At 36.6% G+C, this 25,156-nt stretch overlaps 1 protein-coding gene and 2 long non-coding RNA genes across 7 annotated transcripts; 2 read left to right on the plus strand and 1 right to left on the minus strand.

The window, feature by feature from the left end:
• The first annotated feature begins 991 nt into the window (after nt 1-991).
• On the plus strand, nt 992-2,421 carry LOC105683098. The gene is made up of 3 exons (XR_007276845.1): nt 992-1,133; nt 1,223-1,427; nt 1,524-2,421. It is a non-coding gene; the product is annotated as an uncharacterized LOC105683098 (long non-coding RNA).
• A 913-nt stretch (nt 2,422-3,334) lies between these two features.
• On the minus strand, nt 3,335-25,004 carry LOC105683088 (unextended protein). Of its 2 annotated transcripts, none has more exons than XM_012395432.3 (14): nt 24,489-25,004; nt 12,363-12,660; nt 12,069-12,230; nt 11,743-11,898; nt 11,469-11,657; nt 10,731-10,904; nt 7,883-8,054; nt 7,221-7,412; nt 6,974-7,120; nt 6,764-6,895; nt 6,385-6,654; nt 6,072-6,310; nt 5,601-5,834; nt 3,335-5,456 (listed from the first exon to the last, which is right to left on the minus strand). In XM_012395432.3, the coding sequence occupies exons 1-14, from the start codon at nt 24,977-24,979 to the stop codon at nt 5,286-5,288; spliced, it is 3,027 nt and encodes a 1,008-aa protein (XP_012250855.2). In that variant the 5' UTR covers nt 24,980-25,004; the 3' UTR covers nt 3,335-5,285. The 2 variants fall into 2 exon arrangements, with proteins under 2 accessions (XP_012250855.2, XP_012250854.2); XM_012395431.3 differs by having other exon boundaries at nt 6,385-6,657.
• Nucleotides 12,518-22,801, plus strand: LOC110116817. Of its 4 annotated transcripts, none has more exons than XR_007276852.1 (5): nt 12,518-15,513; nt 16,555-16,749; nt 16,883-17,959; nt 18,032-19,951; nt 20,188-22,801. It is a non-coding gene; the product is annotated as an uncharacterized LOC110116817 (long non-coding RNA). The 4 variants fall into 4 exon arrangements; XR_007276851.1 differs by lacking the exon at nt 20,188-22,801 and having other exon boundaries at nt 18,032-18,678; nt 18,764-20,022; XR_007276850.1 differs by lacking the exon at nt 20,188-22,801 and having other exon boundaries at nt 18,032-18,266; nt 18,764-20,022.
• Nucleotides 25,005-25,156: the final 152 nt, after the last annotated feature.

The raw sequence follows: 25,156 nt of genomic DNA on the forward strand, positions 1-25,156 counted from the left end.
TTGAAAACACTCAGATTATAAAAAGTGAGATACTAATTATAAACACACCATGTGAGTTATAATAAAATTAATGCGTGATGTAATCCGCTTTGTCGAATATAACGGAGAATTCCTATGTATGTATATGTGTGTATGTATATCACGCAAATGGTAATTAATTGATCTATGACATTTACGTTATAATAAAAATTTATATGGTGTAATTCATCAATAGCCACTTTGAAAGGATAATACGTACTTAACGAAATCAACTAGCTATTAATTTTACCATTCGAATTTTTTCACCGTTAGGCATACCTTTTTCTATTAATTTATATCCGAATCTTCATGATTTATAGTAGTAATGGTTAAATAACAGTTGATTTGCAATTTAAAATATTATTCGCAAAAAAACAGTCAAGTCCACGTGCACTATATGTATGTATGTACACCATGTCATTTGTTCATCAGTTGTACGTACGTACATGTTTTTCATTTCTTATCGCGGTTATTATTCAAGCAAATGTTTTATTTTGCAAAAGGTTTTTTTATTTTCTTGTTCTGTTTTTTTCTATCGACACTATTATTTTTCTTCCTAATCCAGAATTAATTTCTTACAACGAGATTTTCTTTTTTTAAAGCACATGTGAGTATTGCAATCATTATTGAGTAGCATTGTCTTTATTTTCGAATTTTAATGATCGATGATATGTGTTCCAGCTCGTACCCTATGATGATATATCAAGTACTAAAAACGAAGCAGTTCATTCGCCGAACAATTCCCTCTGACTGACGAATCCTCCCCGGTCTGTCGGCGTTTACTATGCTCGCCACTGACTATAGCTATACATAGTACACGAGCGTGCATACATACGTTATACATACGTACACGGTACATTATTTACCTATACCTATATGAAAAGAACGAATTTTCAACTCCCGCCGCGCCAAACTTCGAGCGGCCATGCGCCTAGCTGCTGTTGCTCCTGAGGTTTTTTTCATATTAGTCTCTGCACCCCCGACGCCTGAAGTCCAGAGAATTCTAAAAGAATTGCCTTGAAATTGCGGAGGGTTGTAACTGGACGCCTAACCTAACTTGACCCGACAGTTCGGTGCACCCGTTGTATGCAGATTACGTGCGTATACATACGTATGTACGTACATATAGTTATAGCATACCCAACTTCAGGGAGAAGCGGTTGGAGTTTTTTTTTTTTTTTAATGATGATATTCACTTTTTCAGATCTAACAAATGATCTCCGAACATTTCGAGACGGAAGATTAGATTCTTTCCAACTAGAATCTCATTACGGTTTTGATCACACACGCGGATTTTCGGGGCCCGCAGTTTGTCGTTCAGATTTCAAATTTTTAATCTCACCCGAAATTTTCACGGTCTTCAGAGTCTGAGCGAGAATCTGAAAACTTGGAAACTCAGCAAAACGCAGGTACATACCCATTTATATAATTTAATGGAAATAAGTATTCTGCGATAAGAAGAAAACTAGTAAAAGAAATTTTTTTTGTTTGCTACAAACAATAAGAAGCCAGAAATACGTCGCCAAAGGTAAAGCTGGCGAAGAGTACCCCCTATGGGTTGAGCGCAGAAACTAGAAAGGAAGGGAAAACTCCCGTTTGAGAACAGTACAAAAGTTCAGTTTTATTGTTAGTACGATTGGATTGCGCGCACGTGTCATTTGTGATTTGCGTGTGCACGTGGCAATTTCTCATCGTCACACCGATAGGTATGTACTGCGGATAGGAATATCGTTGAATCATTTGGACGTTATTCGCATGTGACCGTGGAATCCTCATGAGAAGGGAGCGTTAGATTTCATTCAATCTGATCTGAACCTGCACCGAAATTCACAGATACAGAAATAATGATGCACTTCGAATTTTATTGCAGCAAGGGGATATAATCAGATTCTGATTCGATTATGCATGCAGACAGAAATAGTAAAGTGATGTAGTAGGCATAAATTGAATGTCATTTTGTGCCAGTTGCAAGTTATACAGAAATTTTAGATAATTCTCGAATAAAATATCTGGTTCTAATCAAATGCTAAATATTCTGAATATTCTGAGAAAAAAAAATTGTCCATGATGACTCGTGGGACTCCAAAGTTTTTTTATTTACATTCCTTCGATTCGTCAGATCTGTTACTTTGAATTCCATAAAGAATCTACGTTTCTCCTGAGATATAAAAATTTCAAGTAATAAGGATAAGCGCAAAGATTCATTCTTGAGAGCGGTGAAAGAAATATGAAGAAATTTCACCAGAAATACACAACATTTGTTCCAAGTAACAATTTTTTAATACGTCAATATGTATCAAAAAATTTATTGCAACTCTATGTATGATGTATCCAGGTGTTGATTATTTTATACTGTTTTAAATTTTATGTACTGTATATGTATAATATATGATACACGAATTATTGGATTGACTTCTTTATTTTTTTATTTTTTATTTATTTTTTTATTTTTTATTCTAAAATATATGTATGTGTATACGAACACTATTTTATAGTATATAATATATCATGTGCATATAACGTACGTGTGCTTGTAGATGGGGCTATGAGTAACGTTACAATATAGTTTTGTTCTTGAGAATGTGTTCTCTATAAGTATCTGAAGTTTTAGAGTACATTCGTTTACTTTATTACACATCGGTTTAACATTATTTGTCATCCGCAACAACATTTTTGATAGAGGGGAATAAGGTATTTTGGAAACTACTGAATCTTGGTACGCTAGTAATGTTGACTGATCGTAGTTGAGGGTTTCATCTAATGGCAATGATCACGACGAGAGAATATGGGCGATGTGGTTTTTTGTTGCAAAAAAAAATGAGGATTATTTTTGAGGGAACTTTTGGAAAAGCTCAAATGCTTTTTATTTTAATCACTTATCCTGACGAATATTTTTTATATATTTAAAATATTTCTAACGGCTCATTACTTTTAGTAATTGAATCTTGTTCTCACATATTTCAACATTTCAACTCCTCTGAATTCTCACCACTTCGTTTTGAATAGCTTTTTTATTTGCTTCTTTTTTTATTCTTTTTTCTCTTTTGTCACGATGATATGAACAATAGGAAACTTAAAAACTACCGACATTCATTTACTTTTTACCTTTCTTTCTCCAATAGAATATGGAATAGCGATCTTTCGATGCGTGAGATACCTTTTAAGAAAAAAAGTGTATAAAAAATGTACACGTCTTGTTTTACCACCTTGCATTTCATTAGTCTTTGACGATCAATTGCACAATGAGTTGCTCTCTCTCTCTTTAGTTTTTTCTTTGACAGGTGTCAAAATTGTGATAAAAAAGAAATTGATCGAATTCTTTGTAAAGAAATACTTAATCAGTAAGTGTTTATTTGGGTACATTAAATTTCAATAAAAATACCCTGGAGAACAAAGACCAGGGAAGGTTTTCACGGTTGACAACAATTTTGATACAGTTATTACTTTCCATCCAACCTATGATGCCTTTAAAGTTGAAGTTGAATTCATTTCTTTTTTTGTAACTTTCTTTTACTAGAATAATCGGAATTTGATATTGTACTAGTTAAGTACTTTAAATGTAGAAATAAAGCACGAGAGACCACTTTTTAGCTTCATTTCTTGTCTCATCTGTTCCGATTATTCTAGTTATCAATAAATTAACAATTATAATTTAAAACAATAACAATTCATAATAACATATTTAAAAACATCACGATAAGATTCACGTTTACAAATGTTTTATTTCTATTTTACTTTGCCATCATTCTTTTATATCTTTACTCATAGATAAAATAAATACTTTTTTGAACCGAAAATACCATCGAACGACGGAAGCTCTTGTAAAGAATGACATTTTATTCTAAAAAATTAAAATTCATGTGAATGGAAAATTATTGTCGGTAGAATGAAGCGCAGACGGTTTGAATTAAATAAAAGTTTGTAAGCATAAGTGAAATAATGATAAAAACAAAAACAAAAAGTTTCAATAGCGAAAAACTGCAAGTAATTCGCGCACCAATAACAATAGTGAAATCTATAGCTGTGATATGAACGATTCCCGAAGGAGAGAATACGTAGCAACTCCGAATATTGTGTTAAGTATTCGGCAATGAGATATTCTTTAATTACCTAGGTATGTAGACGTATTTTAGGTATAATTATGGAGTATGTATACAAGATATTTCAAAAGTCGGACTGTGACTGGCTAGAACTTTTCCTAAAACTAAACAAGAGATGAAAATAAGAATAACATTAGGAATGAAAATTGGGATACAAATGCCGTCGTTCTTACAATAATGATTATCTTAATGCCTGCGTGAAGATTATAATGGAAATCAGTTGATATATTTGAATATATTACGAAACAAAAATGGCGGAACATCATCGTTTTGAAATATCTTGTAGCAAGGAGGTTAAAGCTGTCACGCAATCATTATTTACGCAGTTATTAAATGTAAAGGCTTTTTTTCAGCTAAAGCGCACCTTACGATATCTTATGCTCTAGTTATGTAGAATTATACAATATTACGATAGTTCATAAATTATTATTTTCTCGCCCTACCAAACTATAGAATCACATAAGGCTCTGGGTTTATTTGTTTTTCGGTGTTTGATTCGTAGAAATTAATTCATCTGTTCACTACATATGGAAAATAAATTGATCTCACGTTAAGTTATGGTTCATATCTTGTACAGAACAGTTTGACAAAGTTTTTTTCATAATTTTTCAATGGCCATGACACTTCCGGTACTGGTCCTGTTTTATCATTATTCATATCGTCAGGTTGCTCTGTATTTCACCATTTATTCTTCATCGATATTTCTTCATTATTTTCAATCGAGTAAACTGCCTGGGATTTGACGCAAGTGAAAAAGGGTACATGGTACTCGTAAAATATTGCATATTTCTGATGAGTTCGTAGCCGGGGAATCGTTAAGTACTTTATGCGATCTTCAGGCGAATTCCGTTAAAAGTATCGATTAAAAAATATAACCTCGTACCCACAAAGCAGCGAACAATTTTAATGTACATGACCGCTGACGATCTTAAATACTACAACTAAATCTCATCGCGTACATTTTAAACTGACTGGGATGACGGAGAATGAGATATCTATCCGGGACTTTTTGTAGATAACAATGATAAATTATTCTTTTGACAAATAAACTACCTAATATTCCGGTATGCGTCATGCTTTTAATTGGCTTTGCTCGTTGCCTTGGTTCTTCGTTGCTACCTCTTCGTTTGTTAATACGGCCGAACTTTTCCGGCCGTTTTCTAAGTGTTAAGAACGATCCTGTTTAGGCAACAAGTTAGTTCTTTCCTCGTGTTCGTGTTCGAGTGTTAGAAGCCCAGATATTAAACGAGCTGCTTCTATCTGGCGTGAACGAATCTCTGCGTCAAGGTCAATGGCAGCACCATCTGAATCGTGCGAACTGTGATGGGGTTCTTGATTCTGTTGGAAAATGTGGTTGTACATTAAATATGGTCATACCGCTCGTGTATGGGTTAACATGAGCTATCAGTTTGAAGTGGAATTGTTATAGCAATTTATAGTGAAACGCAGTGAAAACATAATCACTCGGAATACAGGGCATACCTTTTTCGGTGAATTTTTTATCTCGCCGTTGTGACTTTGGCCTCCTTGACGTGGGATAAACTTGGCATTCGTAACAGGACTGGCACTCACTGGTATAGGAGAAGATGGCGCGGTTACAAGCATGGGTGTTTGACGAGCCTCTGGTTCTTTGTCTGTCTCTTTAGCCTTATTCGATCTCAACAATACCGGTGATTCTGGAGCGCTTCGGTCGTCGTCATCCAGAGAATGAAGGAGCTGAAAAATTTCAAACATCGAATGTTGAACAAAGTTGGACAAAGAATTTTCATTTTTGGCCCAAAAATTGAAATGACTTGCACAGCCCTATCGTAAAGTACGATAAGCGCAAGAATTCGAATTTACAAATTAATACAGCTGTCATTTTGAAGTTGAATCAAACCTCACATAAGCCTATCTGGCATTCGATGCGATTAATCTTGAAATTTAAAAAGCTAAAATTCTTTCTTCCGTTACCTTTTCAACCTCATCGTCGAATTGATCCTGACTGGGCTGTGGATCCTTTTGACTCCTTTCCATCAGCGTAGCACGTTTGGCCGCCAAATATAGAGATCTTTTTATTCTAACGTAGAATACTTCTGTCACCGCTCGTACCGTGTAATCTGGCACAAACGTGTGACGGAGCATAGAGTCGAGGTTCACCGACTGAATGCTTCCCAATGTTTGGGGACTTGCGTTGATCGGTGATTCCACAGCTACAGATAAAACGACGATTTGTTCTCAATAATCCTTCTTTTTATCTTTTCTCTGTAAAAATTTTTTCACTCACCAACGCCGATGTTAGCAGTCAGAGCTTGTGTTCCAAAATAAGTAAACGGACCACTTTCGAACATCATATTTTCTCTACCAACTGTGACTTCGACGCGACCTTCCAAAATCAGAACAAAATAATCGACAGGTTTGCCCTGTTGGTATATAACAGTGGTCGGATCGTTTCTTGCTTTTTCTTTGTTCTTCATTTTTATGTGATATATTATGTCCTGTTTCAAAAGACGCCGCAAAATTGTCTCAGATATGGTGTCGGGTTTGAATGGATCAACAGCTGGAAAAAACACGATTAAAAAAAAAAGATTTGTTCCACATTAAGAGACATTCAATGATAAAATTATTCCGATTTTCATCCAGGAATATGTGAGAAAAAAACTTACTCGTTGAAAGGTATTGGAACATTGCTAACGTTAACTGCGGGGAAATGTGGATCCGTTGATTTTCCTTCTTCTCCGCAAAGACTGTGAAATCGTTGGGACGAACCTGTCTTCTTCGTTTACTCCTGTTGTCAGCTATTGGAAATATAGAACTTTTAAAGTCATATCAGCAAAACGGATTTGGAATGCAAATGAACAACTTGCGCTACTCACTGAATACGTCAGTTTCATCCATGATTTCTGCTTGGATTAATTCTTCGATTACGTCTTCTAGGGTGATTAATCCAACAACTTCGTAGAAGGGATCACCTTCGCCTTCGTTATTTACTCTGTGAACGAACGCCATGTGACCTTTGTGACCTGGAATACAAAAATTAGTGGGTTAGAAGATTAAAACCTTAGATGCCGGTGACAATTGCCAACCAGCCTTCTAGATCACTACATTAAAAATATTACAAACCTTCTTTGAAGTGTTTGAACATAACGTCCAAAGTGACATCTTCGAAGACAAAGTTGCACGAATTTTGATAGAACTGACACAAAGTCTTCAACGGCGTATTATCATCGGGATCTATGAACGCGAGGTCTTTGGTGTACAACATGGTGATGATGTTTGTTCGGGAGCCTTCGTATACCGGAATACGTGAAAATCCTGTTGGAAAAAGAGAAGAATAATGAAAGAGTACGACCTGTGATTTTCCTATGGATTTGGCATTTATTAGTTGTTCAGTTATTCCCAATGACTTCGAATTTTTTGCAACATGTAATTCTATGGCAGTAGTTATCGCTCGACGGAAGCTAGAGTACCGGTATTCAATATCGGGGTCATGAGATAATGTCGAAAAAAAAAATCAATGATAATATTCAGGCCACTTGAAACACTAAAAATATTCAACTTGGTTTTATAGTAATTTGAAGACAGTCGGTTCTGGCCAATATGATAAGGATAAGAATCTACATGCATCCAGTTTATGATTAATCTTATCTGCCATTGCCAGTCGACATCAAATGATTAAAAATAAAAATGAAACTCTGATGGAGAAGACGACCTCGAGGCGATTCAAGTGTTTCCGCAATGAATTAAAAAATATCTGTGCAAAGAACATTGAAACTCCGACTTACCAGACTTCATGATCTCAGAGACGGTTTCAAAGTCTAAAACAGCATCGTAGGATAACATGTACACGTCTTCGATACGGGTCATCACATCGTATACGGTTTTTTTTCTCAGTTCCAGGGCACCGGAAATTATATTTACTTCGTCTTTCTCTAGATCGTTGTACTCTGTTGTCACCTGGACCAAACGATTTTCACCATATTTAGTATCATGCAAACGTGAAGAGGAGTCATTTTTAAAGACTCGTTTAAGGGGGCATTCTGGTCTAGAAAATTGAAAAAATCAATTTTTTTTTTTGGCATATTTTCAAAGCTTATACTTTCAAAAATATGCTCTTAAAAGAACATATTTTAAAATTCGAATTATTTTGAGAGTACAGTGGATTACAGAGGATTGATCGCTCTGAACTACGAGCTTCTGCCTGCTTCAAAAGCAGGCAGAACAGCTCGTTTAGAAGAAAGAAGTTCACAAAATCTCGATTTTGAGAAAGAAGAAGGTCCAATGTATGGATATGGGATCGCCGATTAATCCAAAGTGAGTATTAAACATAATTATTTGACAATGAGTTATTTAACTGGAAATCTTTCTCAAACTTCAAACGCGTTTTTCTCAAAACTACTTTTGTTGAGGTGGTTGACACGATATCTCAAGTTCTATCTGACCGATTTCTTTAAAATTTTGTGAGAATCTTCTTCATACATCTCTTTATCGCCGGAACTAAGGATTTTGAAAAATTTTAATTTGAAGTATTTTTAAAAAATTCGTAAAGGTTGAAAAACAAGGGTAAAAAAAATTTTTTTTTTTTTTTTCGGCTTTAGTTCAAGATATAGCGACATCTTTACGAACTAAGAATTTTTTTTGTTTGTTCGATTTAGATCACTACAAGGGTTGGAATCATGTCAACCAGGGAGCACTGTTTGACTAGCAACCCACACTTCACCGACCTGTCGCTGGATGAATTTTTGACTTTTTTTTTTTTTTAATTTTTTTTATATACTTTAAGAATCAATGAATATTATATAAAAAAAAATGGATGGTAAAAATGTTTTTAATTTTTTTTTTATCCTAGTTTGAAAAATACCCAAAAAGTAGGGCTCTAGACCAGAATACCCCTTTAAATGAATTATCAATTAATCATAGCGTGAGGAGTTTCTGTGAAAGCATTATTTCGAAATTTCCAGCGTGTTACATGAAGACAGCATCGACAATCGAGGGGCTGGCCAAAATCATACTGGTATCTAAAATTATTTTCAATTATTTTTTATCGTTGTATGATAATTCCTCAAATCTGACACCCGCTTTGGCTCATCTGATTAAAAATTTACTGATTAAAAGGTTACGACATCGAAATAATTGTCAACGCATGAAATCGAAATGCACATCAAGTCCACCCAAGAGTCCACCCGTCCAAGAGGCGGTATTTTTACATTTGCCAGACAGAGAAACATGCTGGTGAAACCTCAATCGTCGAATTGCTCCTGCAGTTTCAGGTTTCAGCAGACCTTGACAACTTTCACACGCTTCTAAATTTACGTGTGCAAAACCAGTATAGCCGTGCACACTAGCTAATTTTCTGACCCAAATGTGATGTTTACCATAATAACCCCCCTACCTACATTCTTCCATCTCCTTGCCAGCCACACCGTTAGGCATGTCCTTGAACGTGAAATCTTATTACTGCACACGAGCAGAATGCTGCAGCGAGCCCATTATTTTCTGGCTAACAAGAGATTTCAAACTTCTTTTATTCATTTTTAACGTTACCCAACACTCGTAGAAATTTTTCATGGGCTTCAAGATAATGATAATTGAGTTGATCATAAACTAAGAGTAGCCAGGAAATTATGATGGGTGACAGAATATTTGAAGAAATGAGTGAAACAAATTGAGAAGCTCTATTGAGAGCAGGGCTGACAGATGAGAGCGAATAGATTCATTCGATGTTGATATTTCCTTTTGTGGGGACTCGGAAAATTTGGAAGTTTTAACATAAGTAACACGCTTGGTAATAGGAGAAAACATACGAAGGGTTTGTTGATTTTTTCGTCAAAGATTTTTGAGTAATCGAGAATCTAACAACGAAAGAAGAAACCTCAAAGCCTGGATAAAATCGATGCAAGTGAATTATGGATTAGGTCAAACGCAGGTTTAGAATTAATTATTATTACGGTAGTAATTCGAGTAGTAATTATTGAGACTAGCTTCACGAAAAGCTTATCTGGAATACCTATATGTATACATATTCGCAGAAGTGACAAAGACACAACAATGGACCTTATATTACAATGATAAAATATTTATCATTCACTGAGCGAGTATATCAAAATATCAAACAATGTGAGATCCGCCAGGCACTAATTAGCGATAAGAGTGACTTGTAAGTATCAGTGTCCGTATCTTGTACTTTTATTATAACTTCACTACGAATGATGATGATACCCTTCCGAAAATTCTCGATAGTCTGGATTAACATAATGTAATGCGATATGATGTCCAAACCGGAAACAAAATTTAGTCGGCTTTGTAAACAACTCTCTGGAATGTGTGTAATTTTCAATTATATCCACAGTCTGATACATTCATCAGAGAAATAATCACTAATCTCAAAAACCGCCTCATATCTGTTGGTCTAATCAAGACTAAACGTGTCCTCATTTCCACTAATAATAAATGCCCGCCATGAATATATGGCAAAAAGTACGATACAGAAATAGATCTGCTAGTCACCGTAGCAGTGCTAAATTCAACCAACCTACGAGAGAGTCCCTTCAACATGGCGCATGGACGATCTTTATTTTTTTGTTTTTCAAAAAAAATCTAATGAAGATAATGTTTAAAAAATTTTTGTCTTACCTTAACGAGTTCCTTGAGACGTTCTCTGTTGTACACATTTCCAATTTCTTCACCGAGCAAACAGTCTAATAACTTGCTGATCGGAAAACTAAGCGGCCAAGTTATGAGCATGGTAAACTTTGTGATGTAGATTGTTTTTGCACCAATACAAAGCCCGTGTCTACTACAGATAGCCTGTGTAAAATAATATTCAATTCATAAACGTTAACCTTATTGTAATTTTATGGCTTCTCGTAAAAGTGTGCAAAGTTAAATTTTTATATTTATCTAAAGCCTGGGTATGTTGTGGTTACAAATAAATCCTTGTAGCTGGTAGCAAATCGAGATTATTTTTGTTGTTTTTTCATGACATTCATATATTTTTTGCTTTTAGCAGACTAAACTATTGGACGATCGATTAAATACTGTTGTTTTACCAATATTATCGTCGCCGCTGGCCATTGCTTATACTCACTAGCTCCATAGTGGGGCATGTAGATTATACTCTCATAAGGTACATGCTGTCGTTGCTCGCCAATGGCACAGCCCCAAGAATCTATTCGATAGCACAACCAATCTGGGTTTTAGTTAAAAGTATTCACAAATATATCAAACTCCTGTCTCTTCATATTATGGAATTCAGTTTAATTCTATTTTTCAGAGAAAAAAAACATAGAAAAAAAAATTCTATCCACAAATCAAACCAGAAAAAAAATGAAAAATTCTCGTTTTCTTATGTGGAATATAATCACGACTCACCTGAGGAGATATTTCACCAAATATAACAATCGCCAAGGTTGAAAATATCACAGCTATTAGACCAGACGTCAAATCATCGAGTAAAATTGTGAATGTAGAATTGACGAGTACATTGGCAAGAAGAATAGAGCAAAGTAGATAGTTTCCGTGATTTCTGACAGGCTGAATGGCTCTAGCATATTTTTGTTCCTGTAGAAATGAGGGTTTTATTAAGATTTCAGATGGAGAGGAAAAAAAATTGTCAACGAAATATTCTACTGGTATCTTGACTTACGGTTTCAGTTCCTGTGTTGCAGAGAATTTTCAACTCCGTTCTGTCCATCGACATAAGTCCCAAGTTTAAACCGGAGAACAAAGCCGAGGCAGACAAGCAGAAAAGGATTATCAAACAACTCAACCAAAGTGGTAAGAATTTTTCATAAGTATGTATCTGAAAAATTAAGTAAAAAAAAAATCAACACTGTTTCATAATTCCAAATTAATTAACAACAAAGAACAGTGAACAGAGTTCAAATGAAACTGTCATCTGATCACTAATTTTTGTGTTCTGTCCTTGATCCGAGGGTTGAATAACTAAATAGATAATCAATCATCACTCACAGTGTTCCAGGTATCCGTACCCTGGTGTTTGAAGAGTTCCATAGTGCCATCGGCAGCATCTTCTGTGCCTTGCACATGGGGTTGTTTTACGCAAAGGTAGAAGGGTGATCCTAGCGGAAGATTAACGTTAATCAATCCTGTATCGTTTCCCAAACTGTATACCTGCAATAATGAAATTAGCTCAATGGAAGGGACTCACTCAGGGCTTGACGCATCTGTATTGGAATTTTATGTGAGTTTGCTTTTCGTTAACGACGCGACTATTCACACAATCCTTGAAATTTATCAACTTACCATGTATTCCGGAGTTCTTATCTTGTCGCAAACTGTTCCTCTTTTATTTGGTACATCTGTAAAGACGACCCACGTATCATTCGTCAATCCAGTACCAAATAGTCGGATAACTGCATTCCCACCAGCCAATATTTCAGGAATACCGTCGTCGGAATAAAAAGGATCTTTATCAGCCTTTTCTACTCTGAGTCCTTCGATTCTCACAGGTATCATCTGGGCGAGATCTCCCACGTTGCCCTGTCCGGAACCTGCTGCATTCCCCGGGTTGATCAACTGACGCCTTTCGCGTGAGACATTTCTAGAACAAAAGATGAGTATAGGAATATTTTTATAGTTACAATTTTCCATTCCCTTGTATTATAATAATTGATCCGTCTAAGAGGAAGCTTTGAATCGTTGCGCAAGACCTCTTCAAATTGTTTATAGAAACTCTGGTAGTTGTAATTATGTACAGATGAGATGAGACTAGGGCATCGTCTCAGTTTACGTACAGACGCTATAATAAGTATGCTTCGTTGTGGATTTTATGACCGATGGTTGTGTTTAAAGAATCCGTAAATTTACGCTGTAAAAACAACTGTGGCCAGAATATTTTCAAATAGTAAACTGAATATGGGGCTAATTTCGTGTTTAATTAACGACGTAACAAAGATTGTTCGAGACACGTGTGAAAAAATATATAAAATTGAGAAAAATTATCTCAATACTTTTTTTCTCGTAAATTACTTCAAAATTTAAAAATTCTCCCTAATTTTCACGTATGTTTGATTAACTTCGGTCGCACGAAGTTAGAATACGTCTATTCGAATTTTGGCAATCGGCCCATCTGAACTCAAATTGCTGCAGCTAAGCTGCAATGAACTAGATTTTCAACTTCCACGTAGAAAATCATCGTTATATCACTTTCTCAGGGAAAAATGAAATAAAAATCTTTCGAAATTCAGAACAATTATCTGGTAATCTAGAATAGCTTTTATACCACATAATCGTTTCATCTGTATGTTTAAGGATAGTTTGCGAACTCCTTTGAAGCAGGTTCAAAAATTTATATGTAAAACGTGATTTATGCAAAATGTTTACGTTTCTGTAAATATCCGCCACTCCGTCTGGTGCAAATTTATAAGCACATGGGTATAAGTATGTATATTTATAAACAGATTATATATGTATAATATAGATATAAGTAGGTATACTGTTATATACGATATATACTATGATATACACATACCATACGTGTATATAAACATACACTCCGTCACACGTTAAAATCCTACATTTGAAATTATATTATAGAATTGAAGTTTGTTTTTCTTCTTTGTGTCGTGTTTCAATAATAATTATTAAAACTTCACGGAGTGCTAAATTTATTTTTCGAACTCTTTTGAGGCTGGATTTTTTTCTACTCTAAATACTCTTACGGTCAGCTTTGCGAAATGCAATATTTTCGAATCTCTGATAAAATTGAGATCGGAATAAAATTGAAATTCTAATATATTCCATTGGAAAATGTATCTTTTCTGCACAATCATTTATGACTAAACGGATAAGAGATTCGAAGTGGAAGATTTAAAAGCGAAATTTGAAAAAATCGTATCTCTGAGTATCGTTCTTCCGGATTCTTTACGTCGAATAATCTCGACATTTCAATTTAGCAAACATTTTCATACAAAGAACGACCTCCCAGAGATCCGTTCCAGTTGTGGCGGGGCTTTGAGTGAAGCTTCCAAGGAACGTACACACATACAAGTCGATAGGTGACCGAGGATATAGGTGACTAAGTCAAGGTCAAGGTCAAGGCCTTGGGAAATCAGCCCCCCGGGTAAGGTGAAGGGCGCGGATCGTTGAGTTGCATTGCACATCTCTACACGTAGAACGTAGATGTATGAATCGCTTTCATCTCTCCCGATTACAAAAAACGTGCCTCTTACGCTCTTATCTTTCTCCTCGCCGTTATTGATCCGCGCCATCTTTTTCTTACTTGGTAATCCTGACTATCGATCAATAATACGGTGAAAATATTCGTTGTTACTTCTACAATAGGTGTTCGAATACTGATCATGATTTCACGATACACCGTACAGATAGGTACAGAAGAAACAAAAGAAAAAACTACAAGGAAGCAAAACAAGGAACAAAGAACTCGAGTCTTCTATACATCAGCTCCCGCGGTGCAGATTTTTGTATAATCAGAGTTCGAACGTAGGGCGCATTGAAAATCGCAAACCATGAAAGAAAAAGGTAACCAAGGCCGGAATTTTGAAAATACTTTTTCTGATCCTAAGAAATTAAAAAGACAATACTTTTTAGCTTCGATAGTTTCATTTATTTAATAATTTATTTTGGCAAAGTAAAAACAAAGTTTTTTACTTGTACATATTATTCGTTCGAATAAAATAATCCAACATCACGCGTCATTATCGCCGCCCGCTTTAGCTACAACAGTGAAATCCAAGATCATGACGATTGAAACAAAGCTTTGTTTATAATTTCACTTATAAATAGCATGAGCACATAAAATGTATCACTTCTTTATGAGATATGTCCTCCTCAACGGAAGTACGAAACGATTCGTTATCGCGAGCTTATCGGTCGTTTACTAACAAGAAAAAGAATATTCTCTACAGGACATACAAGACAGAGGAAAAAAAATCACCATTACAATACGAGCAATATTTATCGCCTGGGTATTTGGTCATCGAACACAGTGCCAAACGTTCATACGTACAAGGTACGTACGTACGTACGTAAACACGTGGAAGCGGATCCAATGCATGTGTGATCAATGATTACGTAATCTATTTGTCTTTTTCTTCATTTTGATTTATTTTATTTTTTCTCAACCGTTGTAATATTTCTCATCGCGATGATGATTACGCGTCGAAAGCATTTTGTTTACGTTCAGTGATATTACAACTGCAGTTTTAATATCTTGGAATTTCGAATATCACCATTAGTACATGTATAAACTTCCTGTTACGCGTTGGTTGTTCATCGAGAGTATATCAATTCGGAGAATATAAAATAGAAGAAAATAAAAGAATCGCACTAACAATGCGAGTGACCTTTACATCACGGCCGTCAAAGATTGCGATAGGCATAAACTTGCAGAACAGAAGGAAGAAATGAAAATTCATCAACAAATACAGCCGAGGTATGCGGGGAAGGAGTTCGAAGATTCTCGAGTCTATAGAAAATAATTCGAATCAAATATTGTTACCATCCTCTGATTAGAATTGGACGAAGTAACTTTCGCAAAAGATAATTTTCACCGTGCGGATTAAAGATTGTCTTTTGCGTATAGAGCATAATTTTCATTGATCGCGGACAGCGCCTGAACTGTATTCTACGAAAAAAGTAGGCAAAAAAATCGTTCAATATATCTATGGTGAAACATTGATTTGACACGCGAGACTTTCCGAGCTAAGAAAATAAACACGAAAAATAATGAATTTCAAAATCGAGCCTTTGTTTACGCGACGAATTAACTCACCGCAACTGTTCATGCAAAATTAGTGTTTGTAGGGGACCACTCTAGCGAGGGTCTAATTAGCTCCAAATCACCCAATCACGATTTTATTACGGGACGTAGTGTTTCTGAATATTCATTGTGTCGGCCCAATATACCCATCTTCGATAAATCAGCCGCTTACAGGAGAAGAGATAAAGAAAAACCTACAACAGATATCACGTAACCTAAGGCTATAAATAAGCTTTGGAATAAGGTCGATCAACTAATTTTCATGACATTTGCACGTTCGTATACTTGAGTCTATTCTATACTAATCCCTTCGTATGTTGAGGCGGAGGGAGAATGCTAAAATTGCTGGTCGCTTTTTACCAATGCACAAAAAATTCTGCTCCCAAGTACTACTGAAGAAACGTCCTCTTTGCAACAAATTATTTCCGTAGTTGGACGAAAAGTTTTGACGAAAAACTGCTGTTACAAATAACGTCGATCGATTCCGATACTCTTTTATTCGAATGCAGATTGTTCCTTGTTTTCCGTCTGAATATTCATGATGAAACGCATATTCGAATGGCGCGAGAAGTTGAGGTCTTTTAAGGCCTCGGTAAGCCTTCGACGCTGATGAGGTCCCTTCTGCGACGCTTACTTATAACCATCAACGCGAACCGAACGAATAAATCCGATAAATACGACGTGAATTAATTGTGTATATGTCTCTGATTTCAGTCTTGTTTATTTTTCCCTCCATACTATATGCGCTCTGTGGAACGATGCTGGACGCGAACGGATCGTAAAACCGCAGCCAGCCGACTCCGCCAACTCACAAAGTAATAGCGCCTAGGATTGTAACTGCGGAGCGTCCCAATAAAATCCTATCGCAACTAAACAACCCGGAACGAGTCATCGCCGCGGACAATGAAAGTAAGCGACAAACATCGAGAGAAAATTAATTAAACGCTTTTTCAGCCACGTTGGCTTAGGTCCTATCGGTCCGGGGATTGTTCTTGTTTTTTGAATGAGATGGATTTCTCTCTCACTCGAAAATTTATTTTAGTCGCTCCGCAAGGTCGTAGACCACGACGCGATGACGACGACGCCGCGACGTCGGCGGTGGAGGAAAGGTTCAAATGTGTTACACCATGTCTACAGTACACGTATAAACAATCAAGACGTAAAGAACGGGTATGACGAATACGTTAGTTTTATCGCAGTATGTGAGAAAAAAGAAGAAGAACTGGAAGTATCCGGCCCGCAAACGACGATCCCCGAACAAAATGTGGAGTGAAATGCGACTGTTGAAACGCGCGCGGCGTAAAGGGGCAAAAGACGACTAGACGGATATACTATAAATAAAAGAAAAAAAAAAATAGCAAAACTGCCAATAAGCATGCTCCCCGCGGCGTCTGGTACACGCAACCAACGAAATACTCTGGTTGTTACGAGAATGCATTGAATTTATACCCCAATTCATTCGCTTGTAAGACAGTAATACATATCCCTGTGAGATCATGACTGTGAGGTACTTTTTTTTTTTAATAATTTGCGAGATGTAACTACGAATTAAAATACGATATTCGATCATCTGTTACTTTGGGGCCTCACGGTATGATCGCGCGCGCGCCGCTATTTAATATTTCTCAATCAAAAAACCAGTTGAAATGCGAAGGAATATTAATAACTTTTGTAGCCAACATTGTTTTAACGGTGTCAGAATTCAACACATTCACTGTACATGATTACATATGTGTGATTTTTGCATAAGAGGCGTCGTAAAATTGGTGAAATAAAAAACGAAAACAAACAAGTTGTTGAATAAAAAACCTCTACGATCGTCGGATAAAGTTATATGTATGTATACGTACGTATGTACGTACATACAATATTACGTACTACGCCAACGCAAGGTTTTATTTCATTTAATCAGCTTGGTAAAACGATCCAGAAAGCTACACGTCATATTCGATGATTTCGTTGAATAAATTTAGCCATAAAAAATTCTCCCGCAGACCGGTGGTAGGGAACAACTCGATATTTGAAAATGAAATGAATTTTCGGAATATATCCACGAAGGATTCTTGAGAGAACTTCCGAAAGCCCCTGAGAGAAATTAGTTGTAATACGGAAATGGAAGGTAAAAGTTTACGCTCTGTATTACGCACTCTGAATAATTCTAAAGATGATTATTATAATCTTTTGTCAACAGCCATGACCGTGGCGACGAGGGTGTCCGCGGGAGCGTGCATGTGCAACCCGTGCTAATTAAATTCAAAAGCTACCTCAACTCTCGACGCTCACGTTGAACCAGCATCCTCCGAGCGTTCGAGTTAACCTTGAAATTTCTTTTCGGAGACTTTCAAGCGCCGGGACTTACAGTTTGCTAACAATAAGTTGAAGAGACCGGCGGGGTTTGGAGTCACGTGGAGTGGACAAAGAATGCCGTAAGTCGCGGTTTTATAATCGTGTAATCTCTACGCCAAAGACGGGTGTGGTTTAATTTTCTGAATATGATATTCGAAATTGAAGATTTACAAAATATAGTTTGGAAAATCTTAACAAACTATTTTTCACGACCATAAAATCGACGGAAGGCTCTTGACATTCGTCATTGGCTGGCGTGTAAGTGAAATGACGATTTTATTTTATTTGCGGTCAGCTGCGAATACATACAATAGAAACTGTCATAAGCCGGTCAGTAGCTAACAGCAGGCCCGCTATGATCAGATTAAATTACCGTTCTGGCTGGTGAGATCGAAACAAATGTCATGCGGAACGATTACCGAGAAATATAATCCCCCGCATGGTTATTTAGCTAATTGGAGGCTGTTCACCGAACAATTATACCACGATGATGTAATAATATACAAATATTCGACAATTACACGCAGATCTATTCCTATATCGAAGCCGTATATTTTACCTCTCTCACTTGTTTCAGCTTACAAATGCCATTATAAATTTCAAGACATGAGGTCGGCGTCATTTCGAATATCTGCACTACGATGATAAAAATGAATTAAAACAAATCGTACGACATAACCAACGATAAAAATGCGTTCCACATCCATCGCTGGAACTCGACCATCTTGAATTTCGATTCGACTCTTCTCTCTTCGAATTTCAAACAAATAAGATCGATTGAAAAGAAGAAATTTAAAAAATTGTTCATCACTGTAGAGAGAAGTTATCGGGATGAACTTTTCCCTTTTTCTTTTATACCTGGAATTCTTCTCTTCGATTTCGCACGGGGCCACGAGGTGATAAGGGACGTTGTTAACGAGGACTGAGAATCGAAAGAAGGTCATAAAAAATTGGAGGGGTGCTCCATATCTGGGGACTTTTACTCGCAACTAAAATATGAAATGTGAAATTGAAGTAACGCTTATTTTATAATCATAATTGTTTGCCGCTTCAATCCTACAACGAACTCGTGTCTTAATGTCGAAGAAGTGTGAGGTATGAGTGAAGTATAGTGAATGAAACGTTGTGTCATTTGTTCTTTGTATCAACACTGCATAAGTCTACATAAGGTTAGCGTAAGTGTAACCACAAGCTGTGCCCATATCTGTACACGTGTATAAATGTGACATCATATAAACACGTGTACGTATAGTATAAAGTAAAGTAGCATGATCAATACGCATAAAACGATTTCATTCATAAACGAGTCGTATAGATGTTCATACCTTACATCGTAAGAAGCAATTGAACTTGCAACCCTGGCGCGTGACCCTTGAAATTTATTGTACTACGCGACATAACTTCAGCACGTCGGTAATTCGAGCGAAGAAATAAAAATTCATAAGTCACGACTACCGGCGCTTCGGTTTGAATCACCATATTTCTATTTGTTACAAACATATCGCGCGTTTCGTCGCTTTGTATGTACGTACTATGTAGGAAAAGCGTATGACGGACGTATCCAGCAATGAAATGCAGTAAAACAAAGGATAAACGAATATAAATGAAGAAATCAAAAGGGAGGGAACAACGGGACGAAGAGAATCAATATCGAATTTCAGAGAGCTAGGATATGTCTACTATAGATGGCTACTGCGCGCAGGATTATTGAAAACGTATACCGACCTTTTTCATTCAAGACCCACATTGTTTAATGCCCACATAGGTATATGAATTTTGTTTTCTACTCGTAAATTGTGAATTATGATTTATCGTTGTGAATAAGCTCCGAATAAAGCGAGGTATTTTCTCGAGGAAAATTATACGTCTTTTCGGTATGGAAAAAAAATGTCACCAAGTTTTTTCTTTCCCATTGAAAATAAAATTGGAAGGCAAAAAAGAAGGTTGACGACTGTTATGTTTTTCAATTTTATTACTTAACCGCTTCTCATTATTTTTCAGGATGTAGATATACGGTCCGGTTATCACCGCACTAAATCTACACCGTACGTTCTTCAGTTTCATTTCCTACGTCTGCAACTGCGATTCTGAATATCCTTGAACGCTACGCTGACCAGTGGCCGTTCAATGAACGTCTTGTGTGAAGGCAATATAACGGTTGCACTGCACCTGTGCCACTGTCTTACCTTAACGACGCACGTGTGTACGGACGATTTTGAGGATGTTGGAAAAATCATGGGAGCTACTCAGAGAAATGTACATTATTCATATACCAACATGTCTTCCGAAAAGATTCGATTGATTTTTAGTTTTGATGGTTTTCAAAATGGTTGATGAACAATGCGCATCGATCGCATGATAATCAAATCATGAAAAAAACGAGTATGCAAAAACCACACCGGCGCTTGGGAGTTATTTACTTACATTACCAACTCGTATGACGTGAAAATATCCAGTTAGGAATTTGCTGAATTTCCGAAACGAAGCGCAGAAATAAGAAGAAAATAAATATGACGAATAAACTATGCGCATTGGTATGCGGGTACGGGTGCGACGTGATATTCCACGAGTTGAATAGTGCGAAAAAAGATGCAACTCAATACTACGAAGCAGCTTAAGTCACGATGTCGGTATCTTGACCTAGCTTACGGTATAGTATACATACACACGTGTACGTTATAAGGTATTATATTTCCTATGTGATGCTGCAGCATTTGCGCTTTTTATTTATTCATTCCTTCATTCGTCTAGTGCGGTAGGCATTCGTGGCTGGATTGATGGCTCGTTGATCGAGTTTATGTTACACAGCGACGTGCAGGAGAAGATCCTGTGACGGAGAATCCTGACGATGAACGACCGACGAAAAAAATTACTTCATCATTTAAGTCGTTAATTTAAACTAGACGTTTATTGTGATTGATGTGTTATTACCTCGATCACGAGGTCAGAATTTTTATTTTTACCTGGACACTAGCCGAAGGATTTACGTATGATGTGAAATTATTGCAGACATTTTCCGGCAGATAATTGGTTTTTCATGTTAAAACAAGGCTTTAGAAGTTATTTTAGTATTTCCGAATTTTTCTCGCACTTCTCGATATATCGGAAGTAAACATGGCTACAAAACAGTTGTTCTATTGTTCTATGAACTAGAATTTTTGGAAACGTTTCGCGTGTTTTTTGAGTATAAAAAATCTATGCATTAGGTAGTGATCCACGTGCGCACGTAGGAGCGGCTTATCAAGATTCGTATAATGCGTCAGCAGCAGTAAAGCTGTGTACACGTGATATTGGGGGGTCTATGCGATAATATTTCGAAATCCTTCGAGATAATAGTGATCGCATGCGGCGATTGAATCAGTAGAATTTTCGTCTGTTTTATTGTTAGCAACAACATGTCCACACGATTGCAAATAGTGCCAATTAAAATTCAACGTGCGGATAAGTGTACCCCGCCGATCGTCAGAATCTACCCCACTACAGGGTAACCACACATCTGGATTGCAATAGAATAAAATCTCAATTCCAGAAACTCGACGATTATATCAAATTTTTTCTAGATGTCTCATTTTTTCACGTAGTCAAGATTCTTTTTTCTTAATTCAAATCGATGGATGAGAGTATTTATGCTGCGGACGTTTTATATATTCTTAAAACTACTTTGAAGTGACAGTCTTTCTAAAATCGTCGACATGTTCGTTTGTTCGTTCATTTAGCGTTGGTCCTACGGTGAGCGGAAAAGAGTGGAAGATCAAAGTTCAAAAAGTTTGATGACACGAGTCCGAAATTCTAGACATTATCATCCTCGTGATTCATGTAATCCGACGCGCTCAAAAAAATGTGTAAGGAACACTGGAAAAATTTTGCAAAAAAATAAATTAATTGAATGCGTTATAATGGCGACAATTGTTAAAAAAATTTCGAATTCTGAGTACGTCAAGTCAGATTATACGTATACTTATAGGTTTGACACGACAATAATCAGATTTTCATGATAAACAATTTAGAGAATGGTCAAAATTTTTAGTGATTCAACTCAATCGAGTTGTAAATGAGTGACTTTTTCACTATGGTAGAAAAGAAAACAAAAAAAAAAAGATGATCAAAATGTACAACAAAATGGCGAGTAAGAATCAAGGATTTAATTAATATGTGAATTTACCACGTGAGAATTTCTCATGTTTTATAAAATGTGGCCAACCACTTTCCACTCGTTCCGAAATGTTACATGGTGCACGTAATAAAAAAAAGGGGCCTGAGTTCAAATTTCGCGTCTTTAGCTTACAATTAAATTCAATATTGCATGGGTCAGTCATAATTCGAACTTGGGAAATAATTTTTTATTCTTCAGATATTTTTTTAAACTCTTCGAATAAGAATTCGGTTACATGCATTATCAAAAATACAAAGGGAGAAGATATTTTTAAAACAAAAATAAATCTCTGCGATACGCGATTCGGATGAATATTCGTTTCGGTCTGCGGTTGCAGCAGCAACGGCAGGCGTTTTATACAAGGTGACGTGGTTCGTCTGAATGGCTATCGATATCTGTGTAAATGTGATGTAAACGTATTACAACTGTCTCGATACGTATACAGCACATATTTACTCGTGCCAGACGTTACACATACAACGCGAAACGTACCGCTGGAAACCTCCGATATGGGTCACACATCTATTTTTACGCGGTTGACGTAGGCCACGACTGACAAGTGTTTGGACAAAATGCTCAACTTCCAAATTCAATACGTACTTTCTAACCAAAATGTTGAATGAGAATCGAAATCTCGACCTTAGATAAGATTAGGATATCAATGAAGATGACAAGTAGACGAACCAGGTAGATTTCAGCAGTTAAATAACGAAGCTCCATGTTATGGATTCTAATGCAACACTTATGAGATCCCACCGAACTTCCTGACGTCAACTTTTTTCAAGTACATTCGACGTCCCATCTATGTCGCGAATTCTGACTTGACGAGGGTCAACGAAGGAGTAACTTATTCTCGAAGCAAAAAGTAAATATCACGTAAAAAGAAGTCGTTGTAAACGGTTTGCAGACCGGATCAAATTTACAGGGTCACATTTTTACAGAGCTGCAAACTTCAAACTGCTCTACGATCTTCTTCTTTGTAATTGAATTACAACAAACAATGAAAATCTTAAACGCCAAGCAGAAGGTAGGTTGAAAATTTTTGGACCGATTCAGATTGTAGCAGTGAAGTTGGCAAATATTCGTCTGCTGAATGCCAGAGTGTCAATCGTCGAAGGTGTTTCTTTCACTCAGCAGATTCATCCCTTCTTCTTCATCGCCTGTCGCCAATCGCAATGCAATCCGCCAAGTCAAAGACTGCAATACTGATGATGTGTAGCTTCGAGTTGTTCGTTGATCGCGCTATACATATGGATAAGACCGTCAACCGAGAGCACAAGAACTGAGATAAGAATGTATGGAAATCGTTAGTCAAGTATCTCAATAGTGAATAAAATATATCGGAATTAAATTGGTAGTTGGGTTTTTCGTGTAAAACTGAAAACGCAGGTTCCTAAGAAAACGATTTTCGTAGACCGTTGGTCGATTTTTCACGATAATCGCCAGCTATTTGAAAAAAAAAAAAAAAAAAAAAAAAAAAAATAATCGGCGGTCGAGTTCGATGAATCATTTTGTCTGCCGTGACGACAATGTAGTTCGCGGCTGCTGCAGCCAGTTGAGTTGCATATTTCGTAATTAAAAAAAAACACAAATCTAAATGCGTGTCCGATGTTATTATTCGATGACCGACGCCATTAAAATTAATCCCCTCAACATTCTTCGCACGTGAACACAATAAACAATACGTGATACAATTCGAATCGAAATTCGAAATCGAATTTTCATGAACCAACGGGAGTTCTTATGAAAAAATTCGTCAGCTATACATACAGATGGAGTGAACTCATTTACCGGTAGTTGATTGTTGGCGGTCGCAAATGAATATAGTAAAAAATAAAAGATAAACCTGTCGTAAAATGGCTGATGAAAAAAGAAACATTTGACTGCCGAAAAACTGGTGCTATGGAAAACAAACAGCGAGCGTTCCGCGGTTGATTACCCGGCTTTTTCAAAGCTTATAACCATGGAATAAACGTGAGATACGTCGCCGGTCTCGATTCGTGGCGCATTTCGTATGATTCAAGTAGTGAGTTTTATGGTGAGCTTAGTCGATTACATCGGTCAGGGTGCGTGTTTCGAATTTTTTTTCTTTTTCACCGATGTGCTGATTGATTGTAAATTGGATAGGTGTTTGTGACAATTTACTTACGGATGTTCGCTGAGGCCAACGGCGTGATCTGGTCCGAGATTGATGAATTTTTTTACTCCGTAGGCGGTTTGGAGGCAAAAATAGACCTTAGTAACCTTAAATTGTTGCTGATGATCTACGTGAAGTTCGTAAACAGCTTTATCCCCGTTTACAGATATTGACACTTGTCGTAGTTGGTCGTTATTTTTATCATCATCGTTGTTTTGATTGGTGTCAAAATTACAATCACTTTGAACGAGGGATTTTTTAATTATTGTACTTTCTGATAAACCGCTGCCAGCAAATTCCACAAGAAAGGTACGTTCCGGTTTGTTTTTTAACCATTCAATGTCATTTCTCGTGATACTCTCTGATTCGATTAGTTTCACAGAGTCTATATTTGTCACAGGTTTAACTAGCACATTACCGATCGCTACGTTGAATACCGATATTATTGTAATAAATATAATAAAAGTCGGCGCGCGCGAGTGGCAAACATTTTGCGCCATCATGCGAAAAGGGCAATGAGCAACTTCACCTAGAACGGATTACCGCATATATTTATAACCTTCGTTCTTAACGTGCGCCTGCGTGAAAAGCTATCCCGAATACGATTCGTTCCAAAAACGTTAATCTTCAGTTAGATATGAAGTTAAATTAATGTTCACGTTATCCTCTGTGAGTCAGTA

The sequence above is a fragment of the Athalia rosae genome, chromosome 2 (assembly GCF_917208135.1).
Source record: "Athalia rosae chromosome 2, iyAthRosa1.1, whole genome shotgun sequence".
NCBI lineage: Eukaryota > Metazoa > Arthropoda > Insecta > Hymenoptera > Athaliidae > Athalia > Athalia rosae.

What these genes read in the sequence shown, in the direction of transcription:
- LOC105683088 (XM_012395431.3), bottom strand. Translation starts at nt 24,979, where the DNA reads ATGATGGCGCAAAATGTTTGCCACTCGCGCGCGCCGACTTTTATTATA. An exon ending in GTCTCAAGGAACTCGTTAAG is followed by an intron (nt 8,055 to 10,730) that starts GTAAGACAAAAA and finishes CGTTTGGTCCAG; the next exon opens with GTGACAACAGAGTACAACGA. An exon ending in GACTGCTAACATCGGCGTTG is followed by an intron (nt 6,311 to 6,384) that starts GTGAGTGAAAAA and finishes TTTTATCTGTAG; the next exon opens with CTGTGGAATCACCGATCAAC.